The sequence below is a fragment of the Diabrotica virgifera genome, chromosome 1, assembly GCF_917563875.1.
Source record: "Diabrotica virgifera virgifera chromosome 1, PGI_DIABVI_V3a".
NCBI lineage: Eukaryota > Metazoa > Arthropoda > Insecta > Coleoptera > Chrysomelidae > Diabrotica > Diabrotica virgifera.
This window is the reverse complement of record NC_065443.1, coordinates 251,922,699-251,941,098: the sequence shown is the minus strand read 5'-3', so window position 1 is coordinate 251,941,098 and position 18,400 is coordinate 251,922,699. Positions and strand designations below refer to the sequence as shown.

Here is an 18,400-nt window from a genome sequence, read left to right as displayed (position 1 = left end):
TAGTTGAAAATTAAAGATTTTGTTTGGAAAACCCGAATTTTCCGAGGAAAATTTCCGTCGAAGGAAATTGGAATAAATTATCAATGTCAATTAGACTTAGAATTACTGTCAATTTTTATGTGAGTGTTTTGGTTTAAAGTTAAAATTTTCGGAGTTATAGAGCAATAATAAAAAAAGATTTCGGAGCACTAATTTGTTTATAAATAAAATAGCACACTTTCTGTGGACTTTGCACAGCTATATTACTAATATAGGAAGTCTTAAGATTTGATTTCAGCATGTCCAGCAATAAAATAGCTGGTAATTAATTTTTCTTGTTTTTTACTAATTTTCCCAGATTATTACCTTACATCTTTCATTGAGTTGATGATTCATGTTGTGGACATTCTCAATTATTATATTTCTAATTTAATACTATTCTATCTAATTCCTCAAAACAAGCAAATTTCAATTAAACCCAGCTATATTATAATACCTTTTGCTTTAGTTTTCCTTGCAAGAAATAAACAAAACACATCTAAACTAAACCTAACCTCGCTTTTGGCCAATCATTCATCTCCGTGTCAAATAATTTCGACAGTCGAAATTATAATATCAACACCCTTTTTAAAGTCGCTATTAATTTCGATAGTCGCTATTTCATGACGTCACTTCGTTAGTTCAACTAAAATCCACAAGGCTCGCACAATCGCATTTCAACCGTCGCCATATTGAAAGCGACTTGTTTAGTGTCGAAATTTGATTTAGAATCAGGCCCCAGGGGCCACGTCTAGTAAATCAAAAAACACAAGGTTAAAGCACAAAACATGCACAAACAAACAAAGCTGTTTGAGTTTGACATGTGCTGTGACGGATGTGACTGCACTGACTGCTCCACCTCCACTGCTCTGCTCCTGCGCTTGCGCTGTGGTTTTATGGACTATGGTTGGTTAGTTAAAGCAGTTAAAGCAAGTTTTATTTTCTTTAAAAATATTCTAGGAATACTGTATAAATAGGAATGAATTTAAGACTGTGTGTATATCTTAAATCTAACACGATTATAAGTTAGAATCTAACAAATAAATATTTTTATTTGTCGCGCTAAATAAGTAAAATCTAATGGTGTTTGCTGTTTTGTAAATTTTGCTATTTTCCTTTTCTGAACTGAGTAAACGTTTTTGGGAGATTTTGCCGAAAATGGAGTTACCAGATGACTGTGATGTAGATATAACTACGTTCATAAATCCCCATTTATTTTGGGTGGTAGTTAAGAACAAAACAAGGAAACCACTGTTAGCCTATATGGATGGTGAAATCCAACAGTCCCTTACAGAAATTAAAAATTATTCTGATTTGGATCTCGGAGAGGTAATTATGTATCATAATTAACTTAACAGCATTTTACTTTATTAGCCACTCATTGTCTGTATGTTGATTGACAATTCCTTTATTGTAGATGGTGGTGGCTGTGGTAGATGATTTTGCTTATAGAGCTGTTATTGAACACATAGATGAAAGGGATAAGCCATCATATCTTGTATGGCTTATTGACTACGGAACAATGAAGGAAATTGAAAAGGTGTATGAGATACCTGCATCTCTAAGCAAATTTCGGCACTTGTCTTTTCAGGCTTGTTTGAATAACGCAGTCTGCATGGAACAGGCAAGTTCATTTTTATGTACTTTAATAGGAGTTTCAAGTTTAGTAGTTGCTCAATGTGAAGATACAATACCCAATTAGGTATACAAAATGTAAAAGTACGAAATTCATATACTTTTTTTGGGAATTTCTAAAATAAAAAGTTATTTACCAATTGTTTTGAAAATTTGCATGAGCATTTATTATAAAAAGAAGTACAGTAGAACCTCAATTATCCGTCAGGGCACCGGAGCAAGGGTATGACGGATAATCGAAAAGACGGTTAGCAGATAATTAAAAAAATATGTAATACAAGTCTCAAATTGAATTTTTATTTTTTTTTGACAATTTACGAGGGACAATCGAATCAATTTGGTTTAAAATACTCTGAAATCTTTGTTTGTTTTACCGTTGCTTTACTTTTTGCAACGGCTGAATTTCTTAATCAGCGGAAGATCATGCAATCTACTTTATTGGCTTCTGGTCGAGAATACCAGTCGATGAATTGTTGCATGTGCGATGCAACTGCTCTAACTTTTTTACTCAAATCATTGTCACTTTCAATAACATCAACGACATCGCCACCGTCAAATGTTCAATCAAAATGAATCGTTAACTCAATTTTTGCTTATCTAGTCAATACAATGATGATCAAACAACATAAATAAGGGCCGGGCTAGAAATAGCAAGAAAGGCGGTTGCAAAATTTAAAATTCTCTGCAATACAGACCTTAGATTAGAACTGAGAGTTCTAATCTGAGATGTGTTTTGACTTGAAAGCTGGACATTGAAGCAAGAACACATAAAATAAGCTACAGTCCTTTGAAATGAGGTGTTACAGGAGGATGTTTAGAATGGCATGGACGCAGAAGAAAACTAACACGGAAGTATTGCTAAAAATGGGCAAAGAATACTAAATAATAAACACAATAAAAATAAGAAAATTACGAACCTGATTATATCGCATCCTGACGGTTAACAGAGATGACGGTTAATGGAGAGACGGATAATCGAGGTTCCACTGTACATGTAAACCAATTTTCATAAAAAAATATTGAAAATTAAATGATGTATGTGCCATCTACTGGCACCGTGAAAATAAGAACATGACTCCACTGCTGCAGTGATTGGGATTAATAGAGATCCTGAAACATAAAATTTCAAAGTGATTATTGAAATGTAAGTTATTTCCTATACCATCAACTAAGATTTTTGAAAAATATTAAAATTTGGAAAAATGACGGAAGTGTTGAATTTTTTTTTAAATTAGCTAAAACATTTACAGTTTCAAAAACCTTTTTTATCCGATCACCCCTAGTTGATGGTATGGAAAATAACTATTATTTCAATAATATCTTTGAAATTTTATGGTTCTGGATCTCTATTTAGTCCCAATCATTGCAGCAGTGGAGCTATGTTTTTATTTTCACGGTGTCAGTAGTTTAATTTTCAATATTTTTTATGAACATTGTTTTACATGTACTTCTTTTTATATCAAATGCTCATGCAAATTTTCAAAACAATTGGCACAGTATTTTTTATTTTAGAAATTCACAAAAAAATATATGAATTTAGTAGTTTTACACTAGGATATCCCCTTAAAGGTTCAGTTAAGTAACAGCTGTTTTAGAAGTTACTTTTATAATAATTTGGACAGTGAGCAGGCAATATGTCATAATAATAATAATAGCTTTATTGTCCAACAGGTATCCATTTATAGGACAATTTTACATTAATTATAAACTAAATTTTAAATTACATTACTTTAAGAGTCTACAATAATTAAATAAAAGAAAAAACAATTACCAAATAAATTAAGAATTCAAATGAGACTTAGCCATTGTGATAAGTTGACTTATACTATAGTTGAATATATCACAATAGTCTACCAAACAATTATAATTTTCACACATAACAAATATGGGGGAGTTTAATATCAGGTTTGTTCTGGCTTGTGTAGTTCTGAACGTGGAAACATTTCTAACAGGATAAGAAGGTACATTAAAATTTATTTGTTTAAGAATATCGGGGCAGTCAATTGAATTATGCAACAATTTAAATAAGAATATTAGTGAAGCACTATTTCGCCTCATTTCTAATGAAACCATGTCTAAACTATTACACAACTCACTATTTCTGATACCTCCCTCTGGATATATACCGTTAATTTTAAATGATAAATATTTTAAAAATTTACTCTGCACCTTTTCAATCAACTGAATATGTGAATTATAAAATGAAGACCAAATTATAGATGCATATTCTAACTTACAATGTACATAAGAGAAATATAGTAATTTGACAGTTTTTATGTTAGTAATATTCTGCCCTGCTTAGGAAGAAAGCCTTAACTCCAATTTACTTGAAACGGAGATATTCAATAAAACGTGAAATATACTTTTTCACAACCTTTTTTCTCTAAAATGTACGTTTAAAGGCCTTAATAATTTAATAAAAATAAATAAAAAACAAGTTTTGTTAAAAAAAATTGTTTTTGGCTTTTTTTGGGCATAAAAATGGCACTTAAGGCCTTGTTACCTCCAAACAGTAGTGCAAACCGTAACATAAAAACCTTAACTCTCATGGTGGCTCATTATGTATTTTACTTTAAAACTAAAAAAACATTTAGGGTTTAAAAAAGGTAAACACCCAGGAGTTTTTGCAAAATTTATTCATAGAATGTTACTCAAAATATACTTAGAGACGGACTATTTAAGAAAGAACACATTTTACTATTTTTAATTGAAATCTAAAACTACATTTAATAGTCTTGTTTGAAAATGTTTGTTATAATATAATGCTTTCTTAAAAAGTTAAATATAGTGCTTATTTGCTAATTGAAATATACACAAACGTATTTCAACAAAAAAATCATAATATTTAGCTTGAGTTAGAGTGAAACTATTGTAATTAGGCCTATAAAATTCAAGGTATGCTACATTAAAAATACAGGATTATAAGTTATTAGAATAAAACAACTTTAGCAAGGATTTGTGTCAACATTAAAAATGAATAAAATTTTGAGACCTGTATCTATATAATATAACAATGCGTTCATAAAAAAGTTTAAGCCAAAACAAAAAAAATATGTTTTACAGTTAGGATCACACACACACCCTTTTCTCAACTAGGGATGTCGTCTGAAACACACAAGTCTGGAACATCACTTTCAGGCAAGTCCAACCAAAAACGTTTCCTATTTTCAGGCATCAAGGGAAGCAGTTTTGTAATAATATCTTGTTTCTTCGCCAAGCAGATGCCTCGAGGTGCAGTTCGGAAAATAGGGGGGCTCTTCGCCTTTTCAGCTCCCTTTTTGGTCATAAAGTCTAGTTCCTGAAGGAGGCAATATTCATCGTAGCAAAGTCTGTACAACAATGTATCTTTGCCACGTTCGACTTTGATGTACACTAAATCATTCAGGTAGGGTCGATTCACAAATTTATTCAGCTTGTAGTTAGAGACACAAGAAGGCCATACTGCAAAATCTTCATGCTGCATTGATTTGACCACTGTTTTCCCAGAACAAGTTGCTCCAACAGCATTCTCAAAGTCTGAAAAGTCATATACTTTGCCATGGCGACTTTGGCCAATATAAACAAAGGGAACCTAAGAACAAGAGACGGACAAATAATCGCCTACGCAGACGACATTGTTATTATTGCAAAGAATAAGAAACATAATGAAAGAAATGTTAGAAGAAATAAAAGAGAAAGGGAAGACAATGGGACTCAGATTAAATGAAGAAAAGACAAAAATATTAAGACTAGGGAAAACAGCAATAATAGTCCTGGAACCGAAGATATTCACCTTGCAATTTTTACAGAATGGATCGATTTCCTTGAAAATTTGAGAATAAGTAGCGGATAGTCCAAGGATCAAAATCTATATGATGCCGAAAGGCGCTTTTACCATGGGGGTGGTTGCAACCCCATCTGGGGGGTGGAAACTTTTTATTTTATTTTGACCGCAAAAGTTGATAAAACATTTATTCTAAGCTAAAAATGTTCTATATATTTTTTTGATAAAATTAAGAGTTTTTGATTTATTCGTTATCGAAGGTGTTTTATATTGAAAAAATCAATGTTTTTCGATGATACTCATTTACGATTCACTCAATTTTTACCGTAGAAAAATTTTTTTCAAACCAAATTCTTGGGAATTAAATAACCTACAATTTCATATTTAAATATTTTTTCGTATCTCTGATGCTAATCTTTCTATTCTGAAGAAAATGGCATTTTTTATCAAACTACAAAAATTCGTTATTCGCTTTTAACTCCAGTTTTTTTAAAACTAATAATTCTCAGGCAGTCAAACTTCTAGAATCTATTAATAATACATAAATCACCACTAACTTACATTATTATGCTTCCACTTAGATTTCTCCTTTTTTTTTTTTTTCAAAAAAATATATTGATTTTTTAACCGTAACTTTTTTATTTTTTATCTTAGAAAGGTTGGCAACAAAGAATTTTGTAGGTTTTTACAAGATCTATAAGCCTATTGATATTAGGTCTTTTTAAAATCTTCAGTCACAAAAAGAGGTGACTTTGAAAGGGTTGGTAAAGGTGGTTTTTGCATGTTATTACAAGTTTTAATTGTCAATAGCGTACTCAATTTTTTCTGTAGAATAAATTTTTGCAAACCATGTTCTTGAGAATTAAATTAGCTACAATTTCATATTTAAACATTTTTTCGTATCTCTGATGATAATCTTTCTATTCTGAAGAAAGGGCCATTTTTTGCAAACTACAAAAATTGGTTATTCGCTTTTAATTTCATTTTTTTAAACTAATCATTCTAAGCCGGTCAAACTTCTAGAACCTATTAATAATACATAAATAAAGAAGTCCAAAGAAGATCAATGACTAATTTTAATTAGGGTGGTGATTAGGAGGTTGCTTCCGATCACTTTTTCGCTGAAAAAAATAGGGACTGACATTCTTTTCATTATAAGTCATTTTAATTTATGTAAAGAGGGTGATCACTGGATCTCCCTCTACAGGTCAAATTTTCAATTTTTGTCAAATAATTTACCTATTGTTCTTAGTTGAGGACAGATTGTAAATATTACATTAAAAAAAAGTCATTTAATTTTTGAGCTAGAGACTTTTTTTTTATTTCTGGATTTTATTTCTATTTTTAAATACTTTGAATTAGTTTGAACAAGTTATCCTCGAAAAATGCATGGTTTTCCCGTCTTTTGACTTTGAAACTACAATATTTAGAATTTGACGAAGAAGAGCTAACATATAATAAAGTATAGCTCGATTACTATTGGTCTTAAAGAAAATAAAAAAACGGTTTTGTTTATCTTTTTAAAAGGTACATTTTTGTTAAGTATAGTTGTTTTGATAAAACGAAAACTTTGGAGTTATTAGCAGAAAACTTATTAAAAACATTGATTTTTTCTATATAAACGTAACACTTTCGATAGCGAATAAATTGAAAACAATTAATTTTATCAAAAAAAAATGTATAGAACGTTTTTTGCTTAGAATGCATGTTCTTACCAACTTTTGCGGTCTATATATAATAAAAAATTTCCACCCCCGAGATGGGGTGGTAACCTCCCCCATGGTAAAAGCGCCTTTCGGCATCATATAGATATTGATCCTTGGACTATCCACTACTTATTCTCAAATTTTCAAGAAAATCGATCTATTCTGTAAAAATTGCGAGGATTTGTCCTATTTTAAGCTTCATTACTTGGACTATAAAAGGAAAAACCAAAATAGGAAATTCAGAGTTTGAAGATGTAGAACATTTGAAATACCTGAGTGTGACAATAAGCAAAATGGGTGAAAGAATACCAGAAATAAAAGAAAAAATATTGGCAGCGAATAAAGCCTATTTTGTAAATAAAACAGTACTTAAAAGCAAAATACTGACTATGAAAACCAAGATGAGAATGTACGATACCATAATTAGACCAATATTATTATATGCACCAGAAACAATGACGATGACTAAAAAGATAGAAAACTTAAGAATAGTGGAAAGAAAGATCAGGAGAACCATACTGGGACCAATCAGAACGGAGCAAAATGAATATAGAAGCCGAACAAATGCAGAGGTTAGGAAAGTATTGAAAGAAGATATCGTAACCAAAATAAAGCAAGGCAGAGTTAGATGGTTAGGTCACATCTGGCGGGCAGGAGATAAAGCAGTGACATATGCTATGGTGGCATTGAATCCAGGAGGAAGAAAGAAAAGAGAAAGACCAAGATCAAAATGGTTGCAAGAAGTTGAAGACTTAAAAAATGCAGGAATCAGAGAATGGCGGGGAAAAACTAGAGACAGGAAAAAATGGAGAGAAATCGTTAAGAAGATAACATAAGCAAAAGGGACTGATCCTCTTAAGAAATAGGATCTAAAAAGCTTTCGCGACTTAGCCCCAAATCGGGGTGTACAGTCACTATATAGGGTGTCAATTTGAAAAGTTGCCACCCCCTATAATTTGGTCCCTATAGAAAATCTAAAAATATACAAAAACACGTCAAATTTATTTGTGAGGGGGACATTTTGTACACCAGTTTTCAACTAAATTACATTAACTCTCTAGCTGGGCGGACACAACCCCCAAAATCTTTAATGGAAAGGGGGGTTGAGTGATACCTCATTTTAAAGATCGTTCGATTACCTTTTCAAAAATATCACATACATTATATTTCTTTTCAGTACTTTTGGAAAAATCAAGTGAAACCGTACAGATATTAAGTATCGAGTTCAGAACTCCAAAACTGTTTTTGGAATATTGAACTCCAAATTGAATTTTTTTTGGGTATTTAGAGTATTTTTGAAAAATTAAGTAACACCGCAAAGATATTAAGTATCGAGTTCAGAACTCCAAAATTTTTTAGAGCATTGAGTCCAAGATTTTTCCAAAAGTACTAAAAAGAAATATAAGGTATGTGGTATTTTTGAAAAGGAATCACCTTCAAAATGAGGTATCACTCAACCTCCCTTTCCATTACAGATTTTGGGAGTTGTGTCCGCCCCCGCTAGAGGTTTAATGTAATTTAGTTGAAAACTGGTGTACAAAATGTCCCCCTCACAAATAAATTTAACGTGTTTTTGTATATTTTTAGATTTTTTATAGGGACCAAATTGTAGGGATTGGCAACTTTTCAAATTGACACACTGTATATTGTTATGATCTGCTTCTTATTACTTTGATATTAATTATTATTTATTTGATCAATTATTTAATTAACGCTTATCATACATAAAAATTATTAAGAAAAAATCTCAGGGTGCCTTTTGTCAAAAAAAAAAATTAATTAAATTCTCTTAGGTTATACTTATCCTTTCTCGTGGCTTCAGTATCTCTTAGTTGATCCTTATCGGGATAAAATAGGAAAAGGAAATAAATAGAAAAATCATAAATAAACACATACAAATACCTTTATTATCAAAAGCAATGCTCTGTAAATTTATTAATTAAATCCTGTGGGCATAACTGTCCAAAAGAAACTTTTACCATATAAATTAATCTAATTCAAATAAATATTTATCGCTTTGTCCTTGATACCATTAATAAAACAAGCTAAACAAACAAATTTGGTATTCGCAAATTACTTATACTTCCTATTAAATTTTTGAAATGTTGGAATCTTAAATGCATATGCTTTTACGTAAAAGAATTTAACTTCTGATTATAAAAAAAATCTATCACATAGGTTATTGACTAACCTTTTTGATTCACACGCAATGATGTCTCCTCTTGACCCAAACAGCTCCTCCTTGTTGATTATGTTAGGCTACCAATCAAAGCCCTCTCCGTTCTCAGTAAAAATCCAGCAGCATACCAGCAACTATTTCTCCAAAACACAAGCCAGGCCTCTTTTTGCCAGTACTCGTTCAATAAACTCCAAAACTTTCTCCTCGCTTTCTCTCAACAATAATCTCCTGAGACCCAAGTATCTCTCTTACTTGGTGTCACAAATAATTTTAATAACGATAATTCTTGTAACTTACTCTCTTGGATTTTACAGAATCAAAGAGGTATTTCTTCTCGATTTGATTTGTCTCTCGTTCCACTTTTCAGCTACTCTCACTTATCAACACAACCACTAGTACTTGCTTCTGAACTACTCACGAAAACTTTTGACTGCTCCTTTCGGCTGCCTGTAACACAATAATCCCTCTTTCCAAAACTATCTCAACATTCAAACAAAACTTTCCCCATTCCAAATTTCCAAGCCAATCAGAAACATTTCTCTCTCCACCTCCCTCTGTTTCAATCGAAAAACCCAGTCATTCTTTCAAACAATACTTCTACTCAAAACTTATGACTTTTCGGAAATTATCTAAATATTCCTATCATTAAACAAACATATTTAAAATTCCAAACTTTCTTTACCTTAATTTTCTAAGAACTAATTACCTATGGCTTCTATATTTCCCGTAATAAACAATCGGTTTAAAATACTAATACTAAATAACTTTCACTTCACTTTTATATACAAAAATGTTTTTAATATTCTTCATGGAAAAATTCATTAAGGAGAAACCACTTTGCGTTGAAAGCTAACGTCTAATAAATATTTACAAATCAATATACAGGGTGTATCAATTGAGATTGTATATCAATGTAGATTGATCCACAATAATATATTATATTATAACTATTTTATTATATTTTATTATTAACACACATAAGTATATTGAAATATTATATTATAAACTTGTAATCATGTTGGGCAGCAGCCCGTTGAAAATAAATAAATAAAATCAACAAATTGGGAGATATGCCATTTTGCCTGCTCACCTTTGATATATTCTTTCATCATATGTATGATAGTATAACTAATATTCCATTTTGTAGTTTCTGGATTACAATGAAGTCGGTGAGGTTTACAATGTTAAAAAACCAGTGAAGAATCCTACAACACTCGTCACCAAAGAATCTCTGAAAATTCTATCTGAAGGACATAGTTTTAAATTTAAATTGGAAGATAGACAAAGAGATGTAGCCTTAGGAGATCTTGTTTTTAGAGATAATCTTAACAAAGAGGTATCTCTTAGAGACAGTTTGGTAAAAGCAGGTGTTTTAGATGTTGACCAAAATCTGTTTAGGGGTAAGAATTGGTGACAAACTACACTTGCGAGCAAAAAAATTAGAAGTAAAATATTGTGAACAGAAGTAATTTTTGTTGCAATGCCATCAATATCTATAAAGTTAGTAACTAAAGAACATAACAATGATAACTTAATATTGTATGTGAGAAAACGTTATGAAAGTCATTATATAATAAACAAGAATAAAAAACCGCTAAACGCCGTAAAAATGAGTGGCACATACAATATTCCAGCTACAAAAGATCTGATATGAATATTACGTGGCGCGAAAATGTGTTTTCATTTTGATAGAAAACAAAATTCTAGTTTTATTTTAAAAGATTTTTCCATAATGTTTGCTCAATTTAAAGTAAAACGCGCCACAAAAGAGTAACTTTGATACAGTTTGAATTTTGAAACTCTTTTGTGGCGCGTTTACTTCAAATTTAGCAAATATGGAAAAATCCTTTAAAATAAAACTAGAATTTTGTTTTGCCTAAAAATAAAAATATATTTTCGCGCCACGTAATATTCATATCAGATCTTTTGTAGCTGGAATATTGTATGCGCCTCTCATTTTTACGGCGTTTAGCGGTTTTTTATTCTTGTATCAAGAGTTTTTCAAAGTTATTTATAAATTAAATGATTGGAGTTGAATGCAATGTTTCTCGATTACACGTTAGGCTTTATAAATGGTCGCATTTGTCGCATTATCTCCCAAACGATCTAGTGTCCATCGAATGTACACTAGATTTTTTTTCTATTCGAAATAGACTGAAAAAAAATATTGGGATGTCCGGTAAATTAACTCGGATTTCCCGTTGCCAGATCAAATTTAGCGTCGTAACCACTACAACTACATAAACCATTTCGGGAATAATCGTTAATTGGATTATACTTTTGTAGCTTAATAACTTCTAAACGGCTTAACCGATTTTGATCACTAAACATGAGTTTGAAACGTATTGATAAGTAGTATCTGATGCATCTAAGGTCAAGTAGATAACTGAAGCTATTACAGGAATTATTGAGCTTGAAAAACCGTTTTTCTTATAAGAAATAGATTAGATCATACTTATGAAGCCTATAACTTAAAAATTCGAATTTTCTCGGATATGAGGTATACGGTATACATCGTTAGATTCGTCTAGAATCCTTCTACAAACGCTAAGTTATTGGCGCAATTCGTAGGTTGAAATTTTGAGTAATTGTCGAAAATCCAAAATTTTCAAAGCCTAGTTTTTCAGTTTTTTGGCTATACTGAGCCGTGTGTATGTCTGATCCCGACGGCTTAGACACGATTTGAAAGCTTAACTCAACAATATTGATGTGGTGTATTTGCGGTTCTCCTGTCTCTTCTTGAACCGAAGATATATACCCCCAAAAATATGTCGTTTTGTACCTACCAAGTCCTATACGCTGTGAGCTCGTACGTAGAGGGGATATTTATAAATTCGTGAGCGCCTGTAGTGACAAGTCTGTAAACGTTTACCGGAAATTTGACATAAATGTCAAAGTGATTAATTTAAAATTAAAATTAAAAACATTAATTATAAGAAATATTAGTTGATCAAAGCTGTGGTATATATTTTTACCTTAAATATACTAACGTTTTAAATACTGAATTTGCGTTTTTAATGTTCTGTAATATGTAATTATAAATTAATCTTGGCGCCATCTACATGATAATTGTGAAAGTATCCGAAGTAAGAAATTAATATTTCATCAATAGAACGTCAAAATGATTAGAAAAATCTTAAAAAAATCTATTACAATTTAATTAATTTTTAGCGTTGTAAATATTAAGCGATAACAATTAAATAATAAATTTAAAAATTACCGGTGAAAGTTGAATTAGTAACCGCTAGGAGCGACACCAGCGAAGCTCAGAGCGTATAGCTGGCTTATGGGTGGTCAAAAGTCACAAACTACACCGGTTCTGAATTGGCCCTGATCCCCTCTTCAAACACAGAAAAAAAATTTAGATCGGTTTAACTTTTCCACACACATACATACATATTACATACATTCCACAAACATTTTCCCTTTTTTAAATAGAAATTGAGTATTTTTTATAGAATATTTTTGAGCTCGGTAACTTTTGAATGGTATAACCGATTTTCAAACTTAGACATGCGTTGGAAAGGTAATGATCAGTACTAGTAGAGGCCGCAAAGGTCGGACTTACATTTTCGATGTTTTTGGTAGTTTTGGGGACGAGAACGAAAAACAGACCCTAAATAGGAAGGGCCGTAAAATCCACACCCTTGGACCAAAATGGATAGTTGACATATGAATGGGCGAGTCTTTTCCTGAACTTTAAGATGGGAGTTAGCCCAATTTTCAATTCAGTCAGATTTAGAAAATCGAAAATTTCGTGTATATATAGTGTCGCATGTAGGGGGGTTGTGCGCCACTGGCGAGAACTGCCGTTCTCTGGTAATATAAAAGTAAATTAACATAAAAAATCAAAATTAATACTGAGTATTTCCTCCTCTGTGCTGTATTACACTTTACATGCGAGATCTTAAGGACGTTATTAAGTTTCTGACCGATTCCTGAAGAATCGCTTACCACACTTCATCTAATGCAGTTTTTAGCTCAGCCACTGTCGCTGGTGCTGGATACAGACCGAACCCTGCGTTTGAGCTCATCCTAAAAGTACTCAATAGGAGTCATATCGGGACTCAGTGGAGGCCAGTCCATTGTTGTTGACCAGTACTCTGGGCTAATTAGCAAAATTCATGGAAAAGTTATTTACCAGCAATTTTATTGCTGGAATCGAATTATAAGATCCTATATATTAATAATATAGGTATGCAAAGTCCGCAGATAGTGTGCTACTTTTTTTATAAACAAAATGGCGCCGACAAATCCTATTTTTTTCAATTATTGCTCTATAACTTCGAAGATTTTAACTTTACAGCCAAAACAGCTTAATAAAAATTCACCGCAATTAAAGTCTGCATAGAGATATGTTTTTCACGATTTGCTCCGACGAAAATTTTCCTCGGAAAATGCGGGTTTTCCTAACAAAAACTCTAATTTTCAAATAAAGTTTTAGGTAAGTAATTATTAATCAATAATTAAATAACTTAGTGACATCAAAGCTTTTTTGGTATAGATTGTAATTCCAGAAGCCGGTGAAAATTAAACGAATATTTTAGCAACAATTCAATTGTTAATTAACAAATTACGATCGGAATAATAAACAAAATAATCATGATACATTGATCAAACTTATAGAGATTATAAAGATGAGATGCTTATTTAATATTTTATCGACAAAATATAAATTTTTCTTTTTTTTGCATAATCTTTAAATTTTGAAAAAAAAATAGTTATAATACGCTGGTCTAATTAGTAAAGTACAAAGAAAGGTTATTTACCAGCAATTTCATTGCTGGAATCGAATTATAAGATCCTATATATTATTAATATAGGTATGCAAAGTCCGCATATAGTGTGCTACTTTTTTTATAAACAAAATGGCGCCGACAAATCTTATTTTTTTCAATTATTGCTCTATAACTCCGAAGATTTTAACTTTACACCAAAAACACTCAAATAAAAATTCACCCCAATTTAATTCTGCATAGAGACATGTTTTTCCCGATTTGCTCCGACGAAAATTTTCCTCGGAAAATGTGGGTTTTCCCAACAAACTTTCGAATTTTCAAATAAATTTTTGGGCCAGTAATTATTTATCAATAATTATATAGCTTGGTGAAATAAAAGCTTTCTTGTTATAGATTATAAATTCAGAAGCCGGTGAAAATTAAACGAATATTTTAGCAACAATTCAATTGTTAATTAACAATTTACAGTCGCGATAACAACCAAAATAATCATGAGACATTGATAAAACTTAGAAAGATTATAAAGGTGTGATGCCTATTTAATATTTTGTCGACAAAATATAAATTTTTCATTTTTTTGCATAATCTTTAAATGTTTAAAAAAATTGTTATACACAAATTAAGATTTCTCAGAAATTGTTCATTATATTCTAATTTAAAAAAATACTTAAAATGCGTATTTCATAGGTCTTGAAAATGAATGCTTTAAAAAAATTTTCCAACCATTTGCAAAAAAGTTATGAAACAGCAAAGTAAATATACGAAATCTCCGTTGTTTATAATTAGTTTTAATTGTTTCAAAGCTTAAAAGTGAGTCTATGGTACAACCTAATTACTCACAAAGAATGTCAAAAATTACTGCTATGGTTATATTTTAATCAAAGATTAAAAACACTTTTTTTTGTAATTTTTAGCGCAAACGTAGGCCTGATACAGAGTCGGAGCTAAAATGTTCACTCGAAGCGACTGACACGCAGCATGCATTATTTATTAAAAGTGTACATCACGCGGCCGGTCGTCGCTCCGAGTGAAAATGTTAGCTACAGTACTGTGTTACTCTACTTTCGCGCGTGTAAATTACAAAAAAATATATTTATAATCTTTAATTAAAATATAACTATTAAACTGATAATCGATATTTTTTTGTAAATAATTAGCTTGTACTTTAAACTCACTTCTACGCTTTGAAAGAATTAAAAAAAAGTATAAACACAGTAGTAATCGTATGATTACTTTGCTGTTTCATAACTTTTTTACAAATGGTTGCAAAAAAGTTTTAAAGCATTCATTTTAAAGATATTTAAAATGCCCATTTTAGCTATTTTTTTAAATTATAATATAATAAAAACTTTCTGAGAAACGTTAATTTGTTTATAACTATTTTTTTTAAACATTTAAAGATTATGCAAAAAAAATTCATATGTTGTCGACAAAATATTAAATAGGCATCTCATCTTTATAAGATTTCAAAGCTTGATCAGTGTATCATAATTATTTTGGTTATTATTGCGACCGTAAATTATTAATTTACAATTGAATTGTTGCTAAAATATTCGTTTAATTTTCATCAGCGTCTGGAACTTTAATCTAAACCAAAAAGGCTTTTAAGTCACCAAATTATTTAATTATTGGTAGATAATTACTTATCTAAACTTTATTTGAAAATTAAAGATTTTGTTGGGAAAACCCGCATTTTCCGAGGAAAATTTTCGTCGAAGCAGATCGGAAAAAACGCGTCTCTATGCAGAATTTAATCACGGTGAATTTTTATTTGGGTGTTTTTGTTGTAGAGTTAAAATCTTCGGAGTTATAGAGCAATAATTGAAAAAAACACGATTTTCGTGCGCCATTTTGTTTATAAAAAAAGTAGCACACTATCTGAGGACTTTGCATACCTATATTATTAATATATAGGATCTTATAATTCGATTCCAGCAATAAAATTGCTGGTAAATAACTTTTCCCAAAAATGGCCTATTCTCCGATAATCAGCCCAGACTACAGGTAATCTTTCATAATCCACTCTGTGTGACATTGAGCGTTACCATGCATTAGCATGAAGCCGTCGCCTATATAGCTGGCATAAGCAACAGCATGGTCTTAAAGAATATCCTTAATGTAACAATCCGCTATCAAACCCTCTTCGCGACCACCGCCGCGTACGAACAAAAGCTCTGTTTTTCTAAAGATATACCATACCAAAACATACACGAATTACCTCCATAGCTCACTGTTTTTACACGGCAGTCCTGGGCAAATCGTTCTCCGAGCCTCCGATAAACGCGCCGTCTTCTGCAATTGCTTTACAAGCACATTCGACTCTTGTCAGAGAATAAAACTGCTGCATTGGCTAAGAGCCCAATTTACGTGTTCTCGGGCAAACTAAAGTCAAGCTATTTCTGACGTGCACTCAATTTAAGCCCTGTGTTAGTTTGTCTGGGAGTCAAACTGGCAGCCTTAAGTCTTCTCCTAACCAGATGCGAAACCCTGGCGATAACTCTGGTACCGAGTTTTGGTAAACTCCTCCCCCTTTGAGTTACCAAAAGGGTAGTCGCTTAGTATGTAGGCTTGAGCTTATTGTCAGTTCCTGAATAACCTCGACAGTACATGCGCTTATTGTAGTGTTAAATTGACGGGCTGATTGTTGGGAATTTTTTATCAAGTGTGTTTAAATAGTTTTTTTATATTTTAAAACATGGTTGGATATACGTGTATTTGTGAAGGGTGTTCATCTAAGACGGGTCAAAGAATATCATTTTTTAGATTGCCAAAGGATGAAGTAAGGTATGTAGTGTCATTAATAAATTGATTTACTTTCTAAATACTGATTAAGCGGCATATTACTTATATCATATGAATTATATTAATCTCGAAACTTACATAAAATGGTTACTCAAGCTATGTGTGTTAGAAATAGTTCCAATAGTATTTTTTCAAGAAATATTTTGAAAAAAATCCTGTCTTGAAAACAGTAAATTTTAGTTACTAATAAGAATGAATAACGCCCTGTTATTGAAGATAGTCAAAATAATCTTAAAAAATAAAAGAGATATTAATAAGACATTAAATTTTTATTAAAAAACATCTTATGTTATAGGAGTGAGCTATGGTTAAAAGCTACTAAAAGACAAGATTTGTTAGAGGAGGATTTAACTAGATACAGAATTTGCGAAAAGCATTTTGAAAATAAATTTTTATGCACATCTTTACGACGAAAACTCTTGTATGACAATGCTTTGCCGTCAATTTTTTCCGAATATAAAGATATTTGCGCGAACACGTCTGAGGAGCTGCCGAAAAAAATTCAAATATTGTCAGGTAAAAAATTAGGTAGAAGTAGAGTAGAAATATGCTTTATTGTCATGAAAAATTTAACAATTTTATAGACAAAGCTTACAAGAATCATAAATAAAAACAATAACAAATACAATTTACTAAAATTATACAAATCGTCAATATAAATAAAACATAATAAAGTCAAATAAAAATCAGTAACAATCTATTGCAAAATTAAAAAAAAATTGCAAATTGCGTAATCTACCTTAAGAAATTTAATAAGAAATTTAATAAGTTATGCTGCTGCATATGACACTCAAATATAGATTAAGATTCTACTTATACATAACAATACTGTAATTTCTTAGTTATTGGTTAAGAAACTCTGCTATTGAATAATATGGTCTTTCAGATAAATAGGCTTTAGTCATTTTACGGAACTTGGGGAAAGATGTTGCAGATTTAAGTTGTAGAGGGAGATGGTTGTATAGTTTTTTTGCAGAATATAATATAGATTTCTTTATTAACTCACTGGACGGGATCGGTAAATAGATGTCAAAAGTAGAATTTCTGGTGGAATAGTCATGTCTAGGTCTTTCTGGAAAAACATGTAGATGTTTACGAATTAAGCAAACAGTTTCTAAAATATATAAAGAAGGTAATGTTAGAATTCTGTGATCTTTGAAGTAGCTTCTGCAATGTGTTGTTCTTCTGAGGCCAAACAGATATCTGCTCTTTTTTGCAATTTAAAAATAACATCGGATTGGGCAGCTGTACCAAAACCCCAAAAAGGCAGACCATATCGAAGATGGGACTCGAACAATGAAAAGTATGTTATTTTGGAAGAGGCTAAATCCATTTCCTTAGAGACAGATCTTATTGCAAAGCAAGCTGAGGATAGTTTCTTGCTTAACACATCGATATGAAGGGACCATTTAAGGTTGCTATCTAAAAAAATACCAAGAAACTTTACAGAATCAACGATACTGATCTGGCTGTTATGAAGAGGTAAGGGTTGAAGAGTTCCTTTATAGGGTAATGCTACTGTTTTATCTACGTTAAAAGAGAGTAAATTAGAATCTGA

At 31.2% G+C, this 18,400-nt stretch overlaps 1 protein-coding gene across 1 annotated transcript in view; it reads left to right on the top strand.

Moving 5' to 3' along the window:
• The first annotated feature begins 463 nt into the window (after positions 1-463).
• The window catches only part of LOC126883266 (putative ATP-dependent RNA helicase TDRD12), a 176,857-nt gene continuing 158,920 nt past the window's right edge, over positions 464-18,400 (top strand). Inside the window, exons 1-3 of the mRNA XM_050648591.1 lie at positions 464-1,347; positions 1,436-1,642; positions 10,449-10,701. Of these exons, the coding sequence (XP_050504548.1) occupies positions 1,177-1,347; positions 1,436-1,642; positions 10,449-10,701 (631 nt within the window). The 5' untranslated portion in view covers positions 464-1,176. The remainder of the gene's footprint in view (positions 1,348-1,435; positions 1,643-10,448; positions 10,702-18,400) is intronic.